Source organism: Anser brachyrhynchus, assembly GCF_964034855.1.
Source record: "Anser brachyrhynchus genome assembly, chromosome: Z".
Lineage (NCBI taxonomy): Eukaryota > Metazoa > Chordata > Aves > Anseriformes > Anatidae > Anser > Anser brachyrhynchus.
In genome coordinates this window covers 52652100-52674843 of record NC_137697.1, presented here as the reverse complement: position 1 = coordinate 52674843, position 22744 = coordinate 52652100, and the positions used below count along the sequence as shown (strand labels likewise).

General features: G+C 39.5%; 1 protein-coding gene across 4 annotated transcripts in view; it reads right to left on the bottom strand.

Annotated features, from left to right (window-relative positions):
- Window positions 1–22744, bottom strand: part of EPB41L4A (erythrocyte membrane protein band 4.1 like 4A) — a 135613-nt gene that overhangs the window by 22575 nt on the left and 90294 nt on the right. For all 4 annotated transcript variants that reach the window (XM_080573213.1, XM_080573215.1, XM_080573212.1 and 1 more), the window contains exons 11-15: window positions 21800–21877; window positions 16540–16652; window positions 8127–8208; window positions 4215–4298; window positions 1523–1636 (exon numbers count right to left, since the gene is read on the bottom strand). In XM_080573213.1, the coding sequence (XP_080429339.1) occupies window positions 1523–1636; window positions 4215–4298; window positions 8127–8208; window positions 16540–16652; window positions 21800–21877 (471 nt within the window). The remainder of the gene's footprint in view (window positions 1–1522; window positions 1637–4214; window positions 4299–8126; window positions 8209–16539; window positions 16653–21799; window positions 21878–22744) is intronic.

Here is a 22744-nt window from a genome sequence, read left to right as displayed (position 1 = left end):
GTGCATGAATAAAACCAAGATTCAGGAAGACATAATTCGGTTAGAATCTACATACTATTGTCAGTCTTGACAGTCTCACATATGAGATAAGACTTTTAAAAACATTTTGGTGGAGTGGTGGCCCAAGAGAAAACTTGTTTTTGGCATAACCACCTGTCTACTTATTAGATAAGCCAAACTGAAATCCCAGATGATAAACTCAAGATGGTTTTGCACTGCACATCTTTATTACTCTGTTTTTACAGAGCCCAACAAGTCCTTCTAACAACTAAGCTATGAATGAATCAGAAAATCCATCTCAGGAAACACATTGCTGTCAACATTTACAAGGGCTGAGAAAATCAACATAACTCTGTTGACTTAAAGAGAGCTACAATGATTTACTTTAACTCAGGCATGAGCTCACTAAGCGTACACGATGGGTGAGTTTCTTCACTGTTCTTCTAGACAGCAACTGGCAGATAAAAAGTTTGGAGCAGCTCAGAAACCTGTCAGATATAAAAGCTCCTCATCTATCTAGAAGATTTCCTTAAAGATACAGCTGTGTCTTCAAAGACCCTTGTGCAAACCCTGGCTTTGAAAGCCAAACAGTGAATTGCATCAGAGATGTCAGAAGGAAATGTAGCTCCAGGGTGCTGGCTCGTAAGACAGTCCTGGAAGACTGTGAATACAGCTCCATAGCTATGCTTGTCTATACTCTGCAGCTGACCAGGGTACCTTAGCTAGCTTAGGTGATGAAAGCAGCCTCTCAGCAGGACCAATCACACAGGTAGCATGTAGTCTGTCAAAACTATCACTTCATAATGTGAGCTGTCATTGATTCACATTTTGGACAGACTCCAGGACAGAAAGCACAATATCTCCATCCATTTTATTTCACTTTTCTAAGTTACTCAGTTCAGCACACACCCATTAAAACACATTAAGCAACTCATAGTTACATTTCTACTTGCATGCTCCCTAATGTAAAGTAATTTGGTATCCCCCCCGCCATGTCAGGGGGTTGGAAATAGATGATCTTTAAGGTACCTTCTAACCCAAACAATTCTGTGATTCTGCAATTCTATGATTCTAATTCACATATGGGACTGTTAAAGCCAGCTTAATGGCTCATTCATTTAATCTTTGTTGCATTTATAGAAAAGCAACATACCTAAAATTCTGCTCTGTGACAGAAGCTTATTGTCGGGCAAGCAAGATCCATCAATCCCTTTCTTTACAAAGAGAAAGGGAAAAAGAGCTACAGAAACTGAAAGGATCTTGCAAGTGCAAATTGAGTAATTTCTTGTATTTTCAACATCATTTTCCTGGTATGCAGAACAGCAGGCAAGCAAAAATCTTGATGAAAGATTCCTTTTCAAAAGCAAATCCTATATTCTTGCTCAGTTTTCTTTTGCAGTAATGATTGGCCCCTAGAGTACCCCTTTTCCCAGGACCCAGGAGCCTTTACTGAGCATGGAGTGTGCAGGAACACAAGCTTTCTGTGATCTAAACTAACAGTGATCAGCCTCAGGGCTCTTACCTCCTCCGGACTGGCTGCCCAGACTCATTTTCGCTGCCACCTGATGGGTTCCGTCGCCGAGAGTAAGGAAACTTTGGTGATTTATTGCGGTCACTGGGGGAATTGTACAGCCCACTAGAGTTAAAAAGGAAAAGCAAACAATTGACTTCTAAACTTCCAGGAGAGTTGAGACAGCTAACCCAGATTCAGTCTACAAAAATAACGAGAAGGCTTATGCACTTAGATGCTCACATACCTGTATTCAGCTATATATGTATGTGCAAGAGAGAGTGTGTGCGCACTTTTGTGCATGCTATGTAAATACCGATAGTACTGCTTTCCAGGAATAAGTATTTTACACTGAACACTGAAAACAGAGAACAAGGACTACAGAGCATTGCTAAGATAACAGCTCTAAGCTTACAAAATGTAGAACCAAGCATATACATGTTCTTTTAGCATAATAAAATTTTAGTGCTTTAGGATGACTTACACAATCCAGAGCTAGGCATTCAAATGCACTTGTATTCTTTAGGTTTTCTACGGATGTAAGTCCTAAAACAATTTCCACATCCCAGAATAAGTCTTCACTACAGGGGTAACAGTCTGGACCATGAATTTTAGCTCCAGCTTTCTGCTGTTCATCCACACAAGCCTCTGCCACTGTTTTGGAGGTGGCTCAAGCTTCATGTAGCCTTAAGTAGCCTGGGTGGGACCCAAGGCTGTTACAGTGCTAGAAGTAGGCTGCTCTGTGGTTCTCAAATTCCTGTATGGATTGTCCTGTTGTGCCTTTCTGCAGAAATGTAAGGAACACTTCCAACAGTGTAACAGAGCCTGTAATGGTTTATGCTCCTCTAAGGTGGTCTGCTGATGCAATAGTGGTTCCAGAACTTTTTGAACAGCTATGCTAAACTCAACAATACATTTCTACTAATGATTAAGATGATACTTAACCCTTTTCAGGATAGCTATCTGATAAATATGGTATTCTCACCAAATCCCAGCTAAGGTATCTCTTCCTGCTTTCCTAAAGCCCTCCTTCTGCATACTGCTGATTACAGTGCTGCTCTGCACAGTTAAAAGGTTGACACAGTTCATCTCAATAAGAATGAACTTCAAAGTGGAAAATTATTATTAGAAGCTGCGAAAACCGTTGTGCAATATGCAGTACATGCAGTCTGCTTACGTGTCTAAAACGGCATAGTTCTTTACAACAGATGGACTTGCAAAAACTCAGTCCTATCATTCTTTTGCGCTTAGGAGTCAAAGCTCCTTCTATCCTGGGAACAATTTAAACTATGAAGCTATACTGTGACAAGCTGACATCAGTTCTTCTTTAAACACCACAAACAAACATTAATTCTAGCAACAAAATATTTGCACACTGCTTTATCCTTACTCTGAAAACACCGTGTTTGCGGTAGGACCAGAGGCCCCAAAAGATGCACCATGTATAGATCTGAACATCACACGAATGCAGGATTGTACGGGATTACACCAATGTGCAACCTAGTTCAGTGGCCTGTTTCCAACTGTGGCCATAAGCAACCACTTACACGAAGCAAGAAGTTTAACACGTAAGGCAGATCCCTGGTGCTCTCTCAGTACTGCTCTATTCCCAGTTTAGGGGACTGACTGTGCCAGATGTTATACATCTGTCTTCAGCTCTCAGTAGTTTTCTCTTCCATGCACTTGTCCAATTTCTCCCAAGAACCTGTTAACTTTTGGCATTTCTTGCAAAGGAGCACCACAGGTCTCCAACTCACAGAAAAGCGATTACTGTCTTCCTTTCTTGGTGGATTTAAATCACCTTCAGACAGCTTCATCTAAAGATCCCAAGATCTTACACTGGAAAAATACAATCCCGATCTCTATCCCCTTCCTCTGTAGTACTCATGATTTTCTAGATCTCTAGCACAACCCCTGAAATGATCTCTTTTCCAGGCTGAGTAATTCTGGTGTATGCAGTTGCTCCTAGTACAGGTTTCCTGTATAGCCATTCATACTTTTGATTACCCTTGCTGCCCCTTTCAAAGTCTTCTCCTCCTGAGATAAGGACATAGAGCTCCACTAACAATTCATGCAGAAAATATGTAATCCACAGATTTCTCTAATGTCAGAATGCTGTTCTCTTGCATTCTTCACTGTCTCTTTCCTAATAATTGCTAATTGTTTTTCTGACTGCTACTAAGTTGTGTTTTCATTAGGTTATCCATCAAAAATCCGCAGCACCTCATTTTAATTGGAAATCTAGGATTATTTTTCACTCCCATTAAGCTTGCTTTACAATTACTAACTCAATGTCATCCGCCATTTAGTGGGTCATCAAGCAGACTCTAAGGGTCTTCCTGCCATTCTTCACAGACAACTTTCAGTCTCACTATCCCAAACAATCTGTCCCATCACCAAACCTTCTCACTCCTTCTTCCAGGTCTTTGACAAATGCACTCTAAAACAGAGGTCCATGAACAGACCTCTGTGGAAAGCCACTGATGACACCTGTCCACTGACCACTTCCTACTACTCATACACTCATACTTTCCTAGTTTTTAACTGATTATGTGTCTATGTCAGGACCTATCTTCTTATTTGCAATACAGACTTACTGTGACCCTGCTAATGCGTTAATATATTATACCAATATCCCTCACCCTATTACCAGGGCATGACATTTACCATTGCACAAAACCTAAGATATCATGTCTTGCCTTACCTCTGCAGGCCATTTTCCTCCCACGGTGCGCTTGTTTTACTTCTTTGGGTTTCTGGACTGTTTTCATTTTTCATCTTTTTAAAGCTAAATAAAAGTACAGTTATATTTTTAAAAACCCACAGTGTATAGGTCACATCTTCTCTCCCCTCTTAGAAATTCATCTTGGAGGCATACAGCCAGTATAGAGACCCACCCTGACAAATAGCTATTTGCCTGATATGTGAAAGAAGGCAAACAACTGCTATATTAAAGAATCTCTCCTAGAAAGGCAGATTGGACGAAGAAAAAAAATGAAGGACTTGAAAATCAGCTCTACAATCCCATAATTACGGCTGCACTGAGTCAGAAAAAGGTCAATCTCATTCAAAATAAATGAGAACAGTCGCTTAGGTAAAAAGTCTAACAACAGGGCAAAGATACAACATGCCCTCCCAGTCTTCCACAACATACATTTAGCAGATTATTGAACCAGAAGTTTTATCTGCTTAGTATTTTACATAGCTCTTGATGGAACTTTCTTCCATGGATTTACTTAAGCACCTTTTGAACATTTTTGTATTTTTGGCATGAATAATGCCTGGTAGCAGCACACTGCTTTGTGCAACTCCAACTGATGCACAAATATTTTGTCTCAAATCTTTCACCCATTTCAAAAAATCCATCCTGTGTTCCTCACAGTTATATGTTTATGGAAAGAAAAATAATACCCTGTGAATGATTGCTCCTTAATCACAAACTCCACCTTGTTATTTTTTCATACATCTAATACCTGGCTCATCTCTTATCCCAGTGAAAGCATCATAGTCCATTTAATCTCTCCCAGTAGAGGAGTCAACACATATCTCTGATTATCCTTATCATGCTTCTGCATCATTTTTAAGATCAGACTAACAAAGGCATGGCTGATAACTATTCAAAACATGACAGTCCACAGGTTCAGGGAACAGCATGCTCTTCTCATCCCTCCCTCAGTAACTCCTTATGCTGTCTCTTTGCTAGACACTGAGCATAAAGCTGACAACGTGACAGAGCTGACTTCACTGACTGCTGCAAGGTGAAGTACCAGGAGAGTCAAGGCAGCTTACAAAATAGATGTCAGTATTTGTAACCAGCTGTGTGCTCTAGCTCTCAGTTTCTTCCTTGCTTTCTCACACTGTCAGGTTTTACAGCTTCCAGACCCTTAACGGTCCCAGACAGGACAGCTCACTGCCACTCCAAGTGCTGGAAGATGGCTTCCAGACGTAGCATGTTTTTATATGCATCTTCTCCCCAGTGAGCAGTTGTGCTTTTCCTGCAGAATCATCTCTAGAGTTCACTTTCAGCCTGAACAAGCAGTTCATCTGATATAAAACTAAGCCATATTGGTTTCCACTAAGCTCTTCAAGTAGTATTACTGACAGCAACCCACTACAAGCATTAATACCACAGATCTTTCCAAAGTGCAACTTGAGCAGCAAAAAAGGATTTACAGAGGGGCACATAAGCCAGAGTTCTTTGCCCAGAGCAGGTGGTGACAGACACTGCTGTATGACGGAATCGTGGCTACTTAACTCACTAATCCACTTTTAACCTCAGCCTTTGGTTACTACAGGTCACTGACTTAAGCATTTAATTCTCATGTAGTGAACCAAATGCAAAGCTACAGTAACTCAGCAGGAAAAGAAATTAAATTACACTTTAACAGGTAAAATATTTTCTTAATACTGCACCCATTAATCAGTGATTCTTATTTGCACAGAATCTACTCTCAGGCTAAAAAACACATGCTTATTACAGAGTAAGCTAGTAACTCTGGCAAACATGTTTCTGTCCTGTACTGCAAACAGCAACTGTTTTTGCACAGCATAAACTACAGAACAATTCTCAGACTGAAGTTCATTTTAAAGAAATTTGAATTGTGCTTTCAAATCGTATAAAAGAGAAGGAGAAATGATCGTGGTAGTTGAACTCACTGCATTAGATTCCTACGTCATTACTCATTCAGAGCAGACTTTAGAGTCAGAACTAAAGCATGGCAGCTCTTCAGATACCGGTATTATTGCCAGGAACACAGCTGCAACAGCGACGGAGTTCATTCGAAGTTTTAGAAAATTTTAGAAAAGGCTAGGATCTGATTTTCATGGGAGACTGTCTTGTTTGTTTGTTTGTTTGTTTTTTATGGTTTACCTTGAATTTACACCATTTACACAGAATTGGCCAACTGCATATCTCAGCAGTGAATGAGATGTTAAACTGTGAAAACTCAGGTCTTAAAAGCTGCTGGGTGATGCTTTGTAAGCATGACTGAGAAGTAACGCAAGAATCACTTAGGATGGAGTAAACAACCAAACTGTAAATGCTTCATACAGGATGTGTGCTGCCTGACAGGCAAACTAAGCTTGGTGGCCCTGAAAGGTGTTTTACATGTGCAGACACAGACATGGAGAAAAATAAATCAATTTCTAAATAGAAAGCATGCACGAAAAGTAACTTCCAATTTTTGTTGTAGTGGTTGTTTAGACGTGACTAACACTGTTTAAAAACATGAGTCAGTGAGAATCTGCCCAAGAATTGCTTTTAAACTGCCAAGTTAAGAAACTAAACCCAGACTCTTTGAAGCTGCAATGGTGAGAGTCTCTGCTCTGCAACTTGCCTATCCCTTTTGTTCTAACAATTCACTGAGGAAAAAAAAAAAAAGTATATATAGCATTGGGAACACAAACTGTAGTTAAGAGCCCCTGCTTCTCAATACTTACTCTTATCCCACAATGCAAAGATGAACCTCTTCCTTTGTACTTGTCTCTCTGCTAACAACTTCTGCTTCAGCTGGATGGAGTGGCAAAATCATAATTGTTCTTTCAACCCTGAGTAGTATTATTTCATAGGGACAAGAACATTGGATTCAGATTCCCTCAAACTGAGGAAGCAATTAAACTCAGCTCTTCTCTTCTGGGGCAACAGTTTAGAATATTAGGCAATGGGAAACACAATCCACCAAGTATTTGCAGTAAATCTTTGGACCCTCCTTCAGAAGCCAATGGAGATACTTAGCATGTAAAGACCTCAGCTTCAACAGAGTGATATAGTCAGAGCTTCTCAGCTTGAAAATAAAAAAAGCTGTCAGGGTTACTGGGCATGCAGAGACAGACATCTAGGCAACTAAGCAAAAAATGTTAGGTGCTGAGTTTTTAACTCATTGTTTTGTCAAATCACCCTTCTTTGATTTGTCCATCCAAATTCCACTTATAAGTAAGGGTGGGAACATAAATCCCCTCCTGAATCTGAGCCCCACCTCCTTCTCTCAAATATGCCTAATAACCAGAGATGTGTGCTTCAGCACTGGTAATTAAACACAGCAGACCATACAAGTCCAGAGGAGCCCTGGCAAGTTCATTACTGCTGAGGACCAAGCACAAACATCTACTAGTTTTGTACTCCTGGCAAGCACAAACATCTAGTAGTTTTGTACTCCTGGATTTACCAGTGCAATGAGTAATGGACAGCAGGGTGAAGGACACTGCTGGAAGAGGCCATTCCCAGCTCTTCCCTGCCCACACATCACAAGCTGAGCTTCCTCTGCACCCAAGAGGACAGAGCAGGGGAGAGACATGAAGGACTTCATGCCTATCCTGACCAGTGCCCCTTGTGCCACAATCTGTTTTTTCAGGTTTAAAATGGAAACTGTCTTCCCATTAACATGCCCTGATTTGTGGGTTTCTGAACTCCACGTCACCTTGAACCTCTGCTCCAGTGCAGCAGAAGACTGGGGCTTGCTGAAATGAATTACCTCTGTTAGCTTTGTCAGCAGAAGATCAGAGAGTCCTAAATCTTAACAGCAGAAAAAGCTGTGATTAATGATTACTAAATGTGTTGCTCTGTCCAATGCAATAAACAGACTCTTAAAAGCTGGAAGGGAACTGCTGGTCTACCTACCTTTTCACTGGGGAAGGTGCAATGATTTTTGTAGTTCCTTCATTATCCCCATTTGTTGCAATCTGGTTCATGCTGCTGGATCCTGAAAAAAGAAAATACAAGATAGCCCCCTTAGCAGATTTGTTGGCACATCTATTCAGCCTAATCACCTCCTGAACCCAGTGTGGTATGTGAGATAAAATAATACACAAGACATCTGGTGCATGTTGTACTTGCTAAGGGTGTATAAGGATCACACTTTTGTGTCTTATCATTTTTTCTAGTTTCAGCACATCACAAGAAAGTTCAACATGGGGGACATTCATTATTCATCCACGTGAGAGAGGGGAATTAGCTGCTGTTGTTCCCACAGGGATACTATGCTACTGCAACCAGGAGGGAATTTCCTGCTCTCTCACTAATGAGAAGAAAGGTATGACGAGAATATAAGCTAACTAGGTATGGTCTGCACTATGAAAAAGCTTGGCAATCTCCTGTGTGGTTACTGTGGCCTCTAAAACAATTGTTAGATTAGATGGTAAAGCAAGATGAATATGTACATTGCAAGGAACCCTTTCAAATCAATGCAGCAGCACTGTGCACACAACACTAATAAATCCTAAATCATGACCAGGAAAATGAAAACTGTAAACCAAGGTTTTGAAAACTAATAATGTAAGCATATATAAAGAGAATAAAGAATAACATTTGGACAAGAAACAACTAAGGCTCACTTTCTATATGAATAAGAAAAATTTGGCCAGTTTTGTGCCCAATACTGAACACTCTTTGCTCCTGCTCTTTCCACACTGTTGGCACAGAAGCCTCCACCAGAGCCCTGAAGAAGTAGGATGGACATGCATTTCCCCTCCATGCAAGAGGCTTAAAAGAAACAGACTGGTGTATTTGTAATTTAGGAGCACTGAGGGCCAAGGGAATCTGGATATTTCATTCTGAATTAAAGACAAAGTGACATAACACAGGTATGATGTATGGATGTATACACCTCAAAACTGCTCTGTTTAGCTTGGTATACAGCACAGGTACATCACACAACTCTGGTAGAGAATTAACAACAGACAAAAAAAAGATGTATTAATCACCAAGAGGAGTCTGTTTCTGTTAGCATTACATTTTTAGTTTCCATGCTGTGCCATTAATATTAATTTGTAATTTTTCTTCAGTTCAGATGTTGCCTTTCCATCTGACTGGCAGTTTCAGTCATTTCCTACAAAACTGCTACCATCTCCAAAAGCCGATGCTAAGTAAAACAACAAAGCAACACCACTAATGACATGCATCAGCTCTGGACTGGACGGTGAGGATGTTCACTGAAGATAACAAAACAGATTGACTGAAATCTGTAAAACTGGTAACAAGGAAATGCTGTATCTTTTCATGCACAAGCAACAGCACCATAGTGTTCTTAATACAGCCGTACAAACTCAGAGCCTTTTTGTTTTGCTAAAAATTAAAACGTAATGTCTCGAATTAAGCTGTGGCTCAATTTTACTTTATCATCTTTCTCCACATCTCAGAGAAAGAATTTTTCCATGACACGTCACAACTTCCCATACCTCCCTTTTAACATACAAAGTCTCTGCACTCCCCTCTACTTCAACACAGACACTTGAGGTATCCAAAGTCATCTTGTCAGGCCATCAATTGCATCTCCAGAAGGGTGTGGGCCTCCTACATATTAAATCTGTCAGTCTTCTGCAGATTTCTCATACACTGCAGAGGGCCACAGGGGGCATTAGTCACCTTTGATCAGGGAACTCAGCCAAGCCCTTATTTGTCTGACCTTTATGGCTTTTAATGATTTAGTTTACTCCTTCCCCTACTTAGTTTTTCAGAATAATGCCTGGCAGGGAAGGGGAGCAGTCTGGGTCCTGTCTTGTACATCATTTGCTCCTCTGAGGCACTTTTCATTCTTTATGCCAATGTAAGGAATAGTAAGAACTAGGAATATTCTAAGAAGGAAATACAGAATGGGAACAAATTCACACACAGAACAGAAAGTAAAGTTTTGGGAGCCTGAATGAATCCTCTGTTTTATTCAGGACAAGACAGCCAGCTCTGCAGACTGTCTGAAGCACTATAAATCTGCCTATACAATTGTTTCATGTTTTCAAGAATGATGCAATAGCTACACTTTCATTATGACCTGCTTGGTAAAATGACAGAATTACTGAATGAAAAATTAATGGGTTGAGAAACTCCAAACTTCCATGAATGAATGTAGATGAGAAAATGGTCAGAAAAAAAAAAAAAAAGTCCCACCTTCATTAAGGAAAAAAAAAAAAAAAAAAAGACTGCTACAAAAATTCTTCCTGAGACCTAAAAATGCCTAGGGTCAAAAAATCACGTTAAAAGAAAGATGCAGCACATAGGAATAAGAGGCAGAAATTTCCCACCATTAAGGAAGATACTGGTAGTGAAAAGAAAATGGAGTAGGTTGAAGTGTTAAACAACAAGGATATCTCAGGGTTTCTGACTTTTTTTTTCATGGAGATACATATAGCTCGCCATTCCTAGGCCATCAAATTTACGAAAAATATATTAATAATTAAAAAAAAAAAACACAACACTATGACATCTTCACTAATGGAAGTATTGACATCAGCAAAGCTACTGCTTTTCCAGACAAAGGAAATGATTTCAGTAATTCAGATGCTGCTGCATAAGTGAAGTAGCTTCCTATTAAGCCCCTCAGAGCGCTCATTACTTGATGGAACGACAAGAGCTCATGCTCCAAAACATGTCAAAGCAATGAAACAACTTCCAGAAAAAGAGCCAGGGGCCAGTTGCTCCAGACCTGATCCTTTGCTGTGTTTGGCAATAACCTGATTATTCACCAGACAGCCCAGCCACCTCTGAGTGTCAGAAGATGGGATTATGCGATGCAGTCAGTCCACCCTACTGCAGAAAGTCTGATGCCTCTGCAGCTCCGTGGGCTCCCTGCATGAACACTGGTGCTGCAGAGCCTATGCAGGGTACATCAGTTTTCAGAGCAGCAGCTCTGAAAAAAAGCACCAGCTCCTTCTCACTGATGAGTTTCCTGGTTACCACTGTACTTGTTTAACAAGTACCTAGCTGAGGGAAGAACAGAGAAACGACAACATACCAGCAACTATCACAGAGGCAGAATCCAGACAGAAATACAAAATAACTCACTTCTACTGAGAGATGCCCTCATTGAGCCACATTGGACTGACTCCACTGTTGCCCTTTAGGACAACAGGAGCTTTTGTTTGCTTCTTCTAAAAAACAAACTCTTTTGCTGTACGATTCTTTTGTACAAATAACCAGCTTAATTGGGAGGAAAGCCTTCTGTCCACACTCAGAAAAGTAACTGTCTTGAAGTATGTTCCATCTCATGTGTCTTCTACTACTGTCACAGTACCGTTCTCCCAACACATATCTCTGTATCATATAGTATGGCTATTCTAAAAGAACAGACTCCAGAAAAATTGAACAAACACTAACCCCATTACAGTGTCTTATCTATATTACTGTTTCTTACATGCCAAGGTAATAGACCTCTCAAAATACCTTAGATAACCAGAAATCTTCAACTTGTAGCAGGTTTTTTGGGTTGATTGCCTTTTGTGAGGTAAGTTACTGTCAGCGTTCACTGAACTGAATTTTTTAATAAACATGAATGCGTGCTTTGATTAAATTTACAGCAAGGTTAATGTTGATTTGTGCATTCAAATTTAAATAGACTACTAGATTTTAAAAACTCAGAAGCCCAAAATCTTAGGAGCCTGGTGAGCTAATTAAGTCATGCCTGTTTCTTATCAACTAAAGCAATTTAATTGACATTATCTGAAAGCAGTGTTTGTATTTAAATCTATTAATGAGGGCAGAAGATAGTGTGATCAAAAGGAAACCATGAAGTAAGAGTTCATGCTTTGCACTGTATGTTACTAAGAGCTTATAAAAATGAATCGACTTCAAATGTCCACACTCACTTAGCTTGTCCTGTGATAATGTTTTTTCTTCCGAAGTAATTTCCATACCTGTCATCTCATTTCTGCTGAGACTGCCATATCGTGAAATACAGCAGCGGTCACATCCATCCTTTTAGAAAATCTGTTATTTCAAATAACCTTTAAAGTTTAAAGCTCAAAGTAAATAACTAAACAGATACAATTAACTCAATATTCATTTTGTAAAAGTTAGCTTTCAAACCCAATCTCAGTTTTCTGGGAAAAGACTGGTGATTTTGAATGCCCCGATCCAACAGCTCTATCTGCCATCACTGAGGTGCATGCAAAGAAGGATAATGACAGCTATCTGTGATATTAGGTAGGTCAGTCAATGCAGGTATTGTGAGCGCCTGGGTGCTATAGTTTAGAGACTATAAGAATACATGCAATATTGTAATTTTAATACTTGCTCCTGATTCTGCACCTGGCTTATAAATCAGAGTGCCAGGGTTACAGTGGTTATACAACTACACAGCGTGCAAGGCATTGGCAAATCAACTCCTCAGCTAGCAAAAAACAAGAAGCCCTACGCAATGTGTTTTCCAGGACTGAATAAACTCAGATCCACGGCAACAGGTCTGGCCACATCAATGTTTGTCCAGAGAGAACGTTCCTGTGAACTTCTCGAGTGCAGCCTTCAGTTGAAAGAATAATGAACGCTTTCATCGAGCAACCCGTACCCATTAGTGCGAAAGCTGAATATTATCAGTCTTGCCATAAGAGGGTAAGGCAGAACAATAAGTGATCCTGTTCCACTGTTTGAGTTTATGATTTGCAACCAGAACAAAATGTGACTGTAACTCACTCTCAGCTGAAACTGGGAGAATAAACAAACTAAACAAGCTACATATGCCTCAAGTTCAAGGCTTCCCAAAACAAAACAAAACACCTTTCTCCACCTGAGCACCCACTTGAAAAACAACCTAAACATACACAAAGGAAAAAAATGCACTAATATAAAAACACTGATTGCACAGTCCGTGAAGTTTCCTGGACTGGTCTTTCCACTAATTCTAGCATAGCTGAGATACGGTATGAGTTAAGCAAGTGATGAAATGCAGTTGATTGGAATCTAAGCAACTGTAATCCGGTTTCTAGGAAAATAATCTGCCATACTAAAGCCAAACTGTCTATACATCCTATCCTATAGAGGGAACCACTCAATGGCTGTGGCTATTATACAAGAAAGCTAGTTTCTCTCCCTTCACAGTATTATGTCCTTTAATTGCTCTCCTAGAGCACTCAACTGCAAACAAATATATATGTATGTATTTTTTCTATCATTGTCTTGGTACCTACTCCAACTTTTAACCCACAGTTCACCAAGTGTCTGCAGCCCTAATGACTTTAGCACATTTTAATGGACCTACAAGACAAGAAAACATTTAGTCACTCATTACCACAAATTATAGCTAACCCCTACATTCAAGTGACCAAAAAAAAAAAAAAAAAAGGAACGCATACTAGGCAACTGGTAACACCAGAACATGTATAAAAAATAAAGGAACAACAAAAAAAAATTAATGAGATATTGGAGGTTAGAGACTTTAGTACTTCACACAGACCTCTACAACCTTGACAGCAGCAGCAATGTAGATGGCACGTGCTACAGACATGAATTTGTATCTAGTGGTTGATCTAATTGTCCAAAAACACAATGATGCTGGGTCTGTGACAGAACAACTAATTTAACTGGCTGCAGAAAGAGAAGCATTTGTTTCATGTGCTTAACTTTGCAATCTTAAGAAAAGGAAGAAAAGTAAAGAAGGTGAGGCAAGACGCTGAACTTGGAGAAGGCAAGAAGGAAGTTACAAATAGTAACTATTTGTAAGCTGTTACTGGGCTCGGGGTTTGTGAGAGGGTAGAATAAATGGAACTCTGCTGTTCATTACAAAAAGATAAATTATAAGCTATGTTCAGCTGGATGGTAATTTATGTGGCATTTGCAGAAAACACCTTAAGAAATATCCAGCAGATGTAAACTAAAATCATCTTATTTAAAATGTTGAACAAGGCATATATAATCTTATTACACCATACTAGAAACAAAATTAAGAAAAAAGGACAAGCCATCGATGAGATCCACTGACATGATCCCATTATGCGAAAGGAAAATTTATTTTAAGATGTAACATCATATTATTCTCTAAAACTTTGTCCGACTGAAGTGTTTTAACTGTTTTTAACTGAAGTGTTTTAAGTGTTTAAGACTGCTTACTTCGGCAGTCACATTTTCTTGATAAAAATATTTTGTAAAAGTAAAATACATACTGGGTTAGTATTTTTCACCTAGTGTTGCTTAAAATCTATCAAATAGACCTGATTCCCTGAGTGAAATGGACTCAATACTGCTGTATCAAAGATCCAGTTTAGGGGGAAAAGGGTGCATTTATCCTGGTGACACGCAAGAGACTGCCATATGGAGTCTGTCACATGGAGGAGAAATGACATTAACTTTCCTTCAGTGTCTGAAAATGCATTTAAATGGACAAAGAGAACTAGCAGTTTATCAGCATGAATACCCAGATACAAAATAAAAAAATTAAGACTCAAAATAGATTCATTGACAGAGAAAGATAGATTTTGAATAATACAGCTCTCTTCCTTTAGCTCGCGTATAATGTGGGAAATGAATCAAATTCATTTAATTTAAAAATCTTTTGAGGTAATAAACCTACATCAGTGGAGAGCGACTGCACATTTGAAACACTTGGGTTATCAATTAAGCCACATTAAAAGCAAAACAACAAGATTGGGGGGATAGAAATTACACAAATACTTATGAATAAGATGGTAAAAAAAAAAAAATCTTTTTTTAAATCTTCAAAGTAAGACAAAGTATTTAAATACGCCAAAGCAAGCAGGCATTGCCTGGGGAACTCTGAATCACATTACAAGAGCAGAGCAGGTCACAGGAAGGTTTCTGGTTTCCTCATAGTTCCAATTAAAGACACTGAAACCACCAACAAGCACAACACACTCATCCTCACAGCAATACTGACTGACATTCACTGCCTGTGCTAAGGCAAACATTATTTTTAACTAAGGGCTGAGTTTCAGCTGACAAGTTTACCCCTGAATAGCCACACAATTTTCTGCACAGCTGAACAGGGGAATAACGAGGTGGGAAATGCCATTAATCTTGAAACACCACTCTAAGAACGGGATAGCCCAGCTGAACAAAAGTCTAAGTCACTAGGTTCAAACGTGAACAGCATCTATGAGACAAGTCATAGGTGAGCCACAGAATATCCTGAGTTGGAAGAGACCCACAAGGATCATCAAGTCCAACTACTGGCTCCACACAGGACTATCTAAAAATTAAACCATACATCTAGGCACCCATTGACAAAAAGATGCCAAAATCTGAAAGCAAAACAGTTATTTTCTTACTCTTAAAAAACAAACAAACAAAACTGTTGTGAACTGCTTATATTTTCCAAGGGCAAAAACTGTAGTTACACTACATTTCAATACCCACTGCAGCTAAAAGGCAGGACACACTGGCTTCATTTTTCAGTCAAAAGATGGCATCCAGAACAAACATTGGACACCTCTACATGTATATACCTGACCTCTTTTTAAAATCCAGCCCTCTTAAAAGTATGTCATGGTGTACTAACCCATGAGAAAAAGAAAGCTTACTTACATTTTAAAAGCCCAGGCAAGTTGATCCCAAACCCCTAACACACATGTGCATATGTACCCAACTCCATGCATGAGTTCCACTGAAATCTGTATAGCTACAGTCAAAACAAAGCTAAGCATATGCATGTAGTCACATGTAGAACTGGCACCTGACATTAGGAAAGATTTTTGCCCCTATTACTAGATTTCGGTAAACATTTATTATTTTGCATATGACTCTTGTGATTAGCATTTCATCTTCCATGTTTCCTCTAATGCCTACAAAAACTTCCAGCTTCCCCTGGTGTTTTCAGCATGCAGTTGTGAATTTCCAATTCACAAATCTGAAGCATTTTAAAACTGCAGAGGGCATGGCATTAATTCCTACTCCACTTAACAACAAAATAAAGGGATACTACTCTAGCTTTACTGAACTGGGAAAAAGACGTATGGGAGTAGCAGCCTGGGTCAAGCAGGTGGAACAATGATATTCCAGCCAAGCCGCTTGGTTATAAAACTAGAGAGACAGTATTTCTCTGCCCATTTTCAAACTTCCCTAACACACTTTACATTAGACCTACAAATGCATGTTTTACCATATCTGATCCACAAATCTTTTTTGCTTTTATCCACAAAGTTGGAGTTTTCAGATCTACTTAACATTACATACAAACACTGACCTAAAAGAAGGCAGAATCCATTTTGAGAGATACTCAAGGACACTGTAACAATTTTGATTCACCTTTTGAAAGTGAAATGAACCACAGACCAGGGACAAAGTCTTTCCACAGGCACAGCACAGAAGGACTTACCTGTCTGTTGTGTCCTTTTCGGGTATGTCTTACTGCGACTTCTTTCAATACACTGATCAGGCCGTGGAAGCTGAACAGAAGGATCTCTGGTCATTTGCAGAGACATCCTGGCACTTGAAAACACAACAAAATTGACTGTGTAAACACCTGGAGAAATGCTCTAAGAAACAGAGGATCTTTAGGTTGAAAAAAAGTGCATGGTGTTCAGACAGCACATTTTGATAGCTATTCCTTTCTCATTTGCAGCTCTGATACACCTGCAGAGAGTAACGCTACCCTGCCTGCAACTCACTTTTGTTTTGAATCATTCATTGGCAGAATTGTCAACAGTTTGTGCCAATCTCTTCTACAAAAGGCATTTACTAGAGGATCTAAGCAAACAAAAAAATGCCAGCTTACAAGAAGAAGCTAAGATAGCATGACCTTTTGTAACCTCTTATCTCCTAACATACAACTTTCTTATGTAAGTAATCAAATAAATAATAATTTGCTTAGATCCTGAATTCCCTCTGTAAGTTTTTATCTCAGGAGAACACACAGTTAACATTGCTCAGTTTCAATCAGTAAGGGGCTACTGGTTCTGCCACAGTGGAAGGCCAGTAAAAAGGGTATGGAGAACCCAGTGCAAAAACAAACTGTAATACAAAACCTGATTCCCTCTTAAAGTAAGAATCTTCCTCGATGCATGATTTTTAAAGTAATTAAATGTGTTATTCTATGCTCATTCTAATCCTTGTCTCCATGTGATTAAGCAGAATAAGGTGTTCATAACAAAAACTTGAAACAAACACTGTATTCCTCTGCAGAACTCCATGCTTGCTGCTGGAAACTTACAATATAAAGAAAGTAGCAGCATTAATTCCCAGTTGCTGTAACAACTGCAGTTCCATGACTTAGAAGTCATCAGGTATCATGCTAGCAAGTGCCAAGCAATTTTACAGGTGTTATGGATGTAGATTTTCTGAGCTATGTGAATCTACTCCACTAGGATGATTGCATTTTCACCAAGAGGCCCACAGGAGTAGTCAGCACTGCAGAATTATAATCTTCTCAACAGTTGTAAAAGGATTAAAGGACAAAAAAATATAATCTAACATTACATCAAAATAATAGTGCTTTTTGATATTTAATTTCAAGGGTGTTTTTTTCCTCCCAAGTTAGCCATAAAACACTTCCTCTCAAATTTTCAGTTTTGCAGCCACACCAATCTCACAAATTCCAGAAACAGTTTTAACTAAATGCCTGGGGACAACATCTTTTGCTCACACTAACGTCTCCACATATTAAACAACATATTAAACAAAATATCTGATCTTTAGATGGGTTTTTGATTTTGTTTTTTTTTTTTGTTGTTTTTTTTTTTGTTGGTGGTGGTTTTTTTTGGAAAGCTGTCACCCAATGAGAAGATCAAAAAAAAAAAAAATGACAAAGGATAGTATTATGGTCCCCATACATACACCACCCAACCCAATGATGGAATTTTCCTGCAAAAAGGCGAACAGGGAAGACAATCAGTGTAAAGAAAACATTCTCAAAGCACATACAAAATGGTATTATTGCCACTCTGAATTCCAGGAAGAGTTAATCTGTCAAACTCCAATTGATTATCACATGCATTTTTTAAAAGGGAAAAAAGGAAGACCTATGGAACCACAGGCCAGCCGGTCTCACCTCCGCCCAGTAGACTGATGGAGCAGATCCTCCTGGAAGCTATGCTAAGGCACTTGATAAACAGTTGACTAGTGACTGCCAACATGGATTCACCAAGGGCAAATTGTGCCTGATTAATCTGGTGGCCCTCTACAATAGACTTAAGCACAAATGGATAAGGGAAGAGAAACTATTGCTGTCTACCTTGACTTATGCAGAGTACTTGATACTGTCCCACACAACATTCTTGTATGTAAAACGGAGAAACATGGATTTGACAGGTGGACCACTTGGTGGATAAGGAATTGGCTGGATGGTCACACTCAAAGAGTTGCGGTCAACAGCTCAGTGTCCAGGTAGATACCAGTGATGAGTGGTGTCCCTCAGGGGTAAATACTGGGACCAGCAGTGTTTATCATCTTTGTTGGTAACATGGACAGTGGGATTGAGTGCACCCTCATCACATTTCCCAATGACCCCAATGTGTGTGGTGCAGTTGACATGCTGGAGAGAAGGGATGCCATCCAGAGGGACCTGGACTGGCTTGAGAGGTGAGCCTGTGTGAACCTCAAAAATTTCACAAAGGCCAAGTGCGTCCTGCACCTAGGCTGGTGCAATTCCAAGCACAAAGACAGGAGCAATGTGCACTTGCAGCCCCGAAAGCCAGCCAGATCCTGAGATGCATCAAAAGAAACATAGCTAGCAGGTAGAAGGAGGTGATTCTCCGCCTCTACTCCACTCTTGTGAGACCCCACCTAGAGTGCTGCATCCAGCTCTGGGGCACCCAACAAAAGAAGGACATGGGCCTTCTGGAGCAGGTCCACAGGAGGGCCTCAAAGATCATCAGAGAGCTGGAGCACCTCTCTTATGAAGACAGGCTGAGAGAGTTGGGGCTGTTCAGACTAGATAAGAAAAGGCTCTGGGGAGATTTTATAATAGCCATCCAATACTTAAAGGGGACCTACAGGAAGGCTGTGGAGGGACTCTTGGTCAGGAAGTGTAATGACAGGACAAGGGGTAACGGATTTAAGCTAAAAGAGGGTAAGTTTAGAATAGACATAAGGAAGAAATTCTTTACTTAGTGAGTGGTGAGAACTGGTTGCCCAAAGAGGTTGTGGATTCCCCATCCCTGGAAGTGTTCAAGGCCAGGCTGGATGGGACTTTAAGAAACCTGGTCTAGTGGAAGGTGTCCCTGCCCATGGCACTGGGGTTGGAACAATATGGTCTTTAAGGTCCCTTACAACCCAAACCGTGCTATGATTCTATGATCACTATTTATCACTAGCTCTGTGTAATCAATGCGGTGTAAATAGGTGTCACAATCCACATTTACTAGAGCATCTACTCAGGTCAAATGAAAGTCAAACACTGCAGGAAAACAGGGAACACTTCATACTAGATGAGAAAAATATACTTTAAAATGCTCTAGAAAAAATTATCATTATAAATATAGTTGTCAGTAATAATTACCATTTCAGAACTTCAATCCATAGCAATGGAACCAATAAGTTCCATCCATGGAACTTATTAAAAATATAAAATAAGAAAAAAAATAATAAAATACGTACAATGGCCAAGGAAGAGGAACTTAGACATACCACTGAAAGGAATAAGTCAAATGTACTAACTGCTTCTCAGCATTTTAAAATCCAGAGGAATAGCCTGGAAGATACGAAGTTTTCACTTCCCACAGCACACTGCCCTGCTCCAATCTGCCAAAATGGTACAAGAGGGGAAACTCATGCTCTCATCCTCAGTACTCTGGCAGGAATTAAGTGGACTCCTCTCCAGTTTAACTGATGGAGCTTTGAAGGTCAGGATCAAACTAGAAACCCCAAAGGCAGTAAAATAATTCCTCTGTCATCTAGAAAAAGGAGAAGCCAGGTTATGTCAGACTACACAACAACCTAAATAATTTGGGTTATGATGAAATATGTTGGAGGGGATGGAACAGAAGCACACCAGTGATCCTAGCTGGAAACAGTCCAGAATCAGTCATATGAGCTCAGGCTCAGCACTGGCATAGTCATTTCCCCATCAGCAACACCTTCCCTACAATCAAGATTTTAAATCTAAGAGTAACAGAGAGATGACTCTGAATTCTTATTGACTGAAGACAAGTGTAATAGTGCTACCGTTACACACTGCTATTAGTAGCTACCACAGCTACTAACTCCAGTCCAGGAGCTGCTAGATTCAGTGAGGGGGATGGTTTTCTTGTTTTCAGAAAAATCTTCTCAGCAAGCAGTGACAAAGAGCTGCCTAACAAATAATGATCATCACTCTTACCCATGATGATCCATGTATTTCATGAGTGATGGTGGAAATATAGACAGGAAGGACAGACAGACAAGCCAAAAATAAACCTAAACAAATCTGCTGTATTTGCAGGTTGTGGAAAACACCTCTAGAATTTATCATTATAGCAAATAAGGCCTTTTCAGCCAGCAGCTTCAAAATAACTATAGAAGATGAAAAACTACCTTTATTCCTAATTGACCCACAGGAAAAATAGAAATGGAAAAAGAAAGGGGACTGGCTTTCAGATATGATTTTGATTTGCTGCTCTCAATCCTTTCTTTCAGGTTTACTGAATACCGAACTCTAAAGCAATTCTAAAAATCAGATATAAATTATGTGGCTCAAAATTGCTCAGCCAATGTGACAGAACTGAATTTAAAGCAGTGGTCTCCAATTGCCAAATCCAGTGCCTACAAAGACTCTGTTATTTCAACAGACTTAAGAACATAAAACTCAGGAAAAACTACTGGGTTTCTTACATATTGCATTTTTTTCTATATCCTATATTATTCTAGTCTTTTGTGTCCCTGCAGCTAGAGCATCTTAAACCCACTCTGCTTACCATTTCTGCCACTGTACCACCATATTAACTACCCCTTATGTCACACTACCTGCTTGGTTAACTCCAGATGAAATTGAGAGTAAGTACTCCCTATACATCCTTACCCTGGAGGATACTGCTTCTTTCAAGGTTTGTGGCCTTGAAAGCTTATCCAATTTTTCCCAGCCACCCCAGTTAGAAAAGATATGCCCACCTCCCTCGAGATCTGCCCTTATTTATGTTATTAAATCTACAGCACTACATCAACTCTGCTGCTACAAGATTAAATATAACCACCGAGATCAAGAGCCCTTGCAGGAGCTCAACTGCTAGGTTACTGCAGCATTAAAGAAGGACTGCACGGCTACAGATTTTCTACACTTTTCTGCATCCATTATCTAATTCCTAGAATAAAGGCAGCAGCCAACATGCCTCCCCATTTTGGTATTTCTCAGTTGTCAGAAAAAAAAACCTTTAGGGCACAAACATAATTTCATTACTTATAATGATATTTTGACTTAAAGCTTTGCCAGGGTTACTCTCACCTTCACTATGAGCTCCAGCAGGTCCTAGCCAGCTCTAGGAATCCGGACATTGAGAAGTAACTTTCAAATTTGTCCCCAAACACAGCCTTGTAAACTGGCCCTGATTCTTGCTTTGTGAACAAAACTTCCCTGACTTACTGTCTGGGTGAGGTTTTTCTTACATTGGAAGAGAAGAGGAGAAGGAATTAACTGAAAAGAAGTTTAAACAATTAAATAAATTTACCTGTATCGATGTTTATAACCTATGGATCCAAACTTGCTGAATTTTCTTGACAGAGAGCTTGATTCATTCTCTGGCACTCTATGCAGTTCAAAAAAATAAAACCGAGCGAGTTATACAAGTAGGTTTCAGCCCTCGTTCCCAAGAAAAGGAAAGTGAAATACAAACTCTAAATTCCAGAGAAGTAATTTTTTGCTTGTTCCTCTTCATCCCCACCTCCAGACAGACTTTTGTGGGGTTGATAGCTCCACAAAGCAACATGTTTATGCCCTCCTCAATTGATTATGTATCTATTTATTTCAGGGTCTACTGTAAAGCCTTTTGCTTAATATTTCACAGGAGCAGGCAAAACCACCATGCCACAGTAATGAGACTGTGGCAGGAATTCTGAGCTCACAAATTCACAGCATTGCTAAAGCCAACACCAAGCATCCCTTCCTAGCCACAGGCCCTTGCGCATTTCTGCTAGTGTTTTTGCAACAGTAGAAGAAAGTGTTTTGAGACCTGTAATACCAGAAACATTTTATACTCTTTGGTAAGTCAGCAAAACATTATACAATTTAAGGGAGCTCTTCTCTCAAAAACCAAAAATTCTGTGCACTGTAAAGAATCCTAATCAAAAATCACAGAAAATAGTTGTATGTGAAAACAAAAAGCTGCAAGTCAATGCTGCTACAGAAAATTTAGTGCTTAAATATGTACACATGTATATAACAGCTTATATTCTGCTTTATATATATGTGGATACTTCAGTTAAAACCTACTTTGTGCAACTTGAAATACTGTATCAAAAAAAAAAATCTAAGACAAAATAAACCATTGAATTATCTGAAGATTTCTAAATGTTTGTTTTATATCATCAAAAGAAAACAGAAGGCATCAGCTTTTAAGAACATTTTATAATCAGGATGCAAAATGTTTTGCCAGGCTGGAAGCCTGATAGGTTCT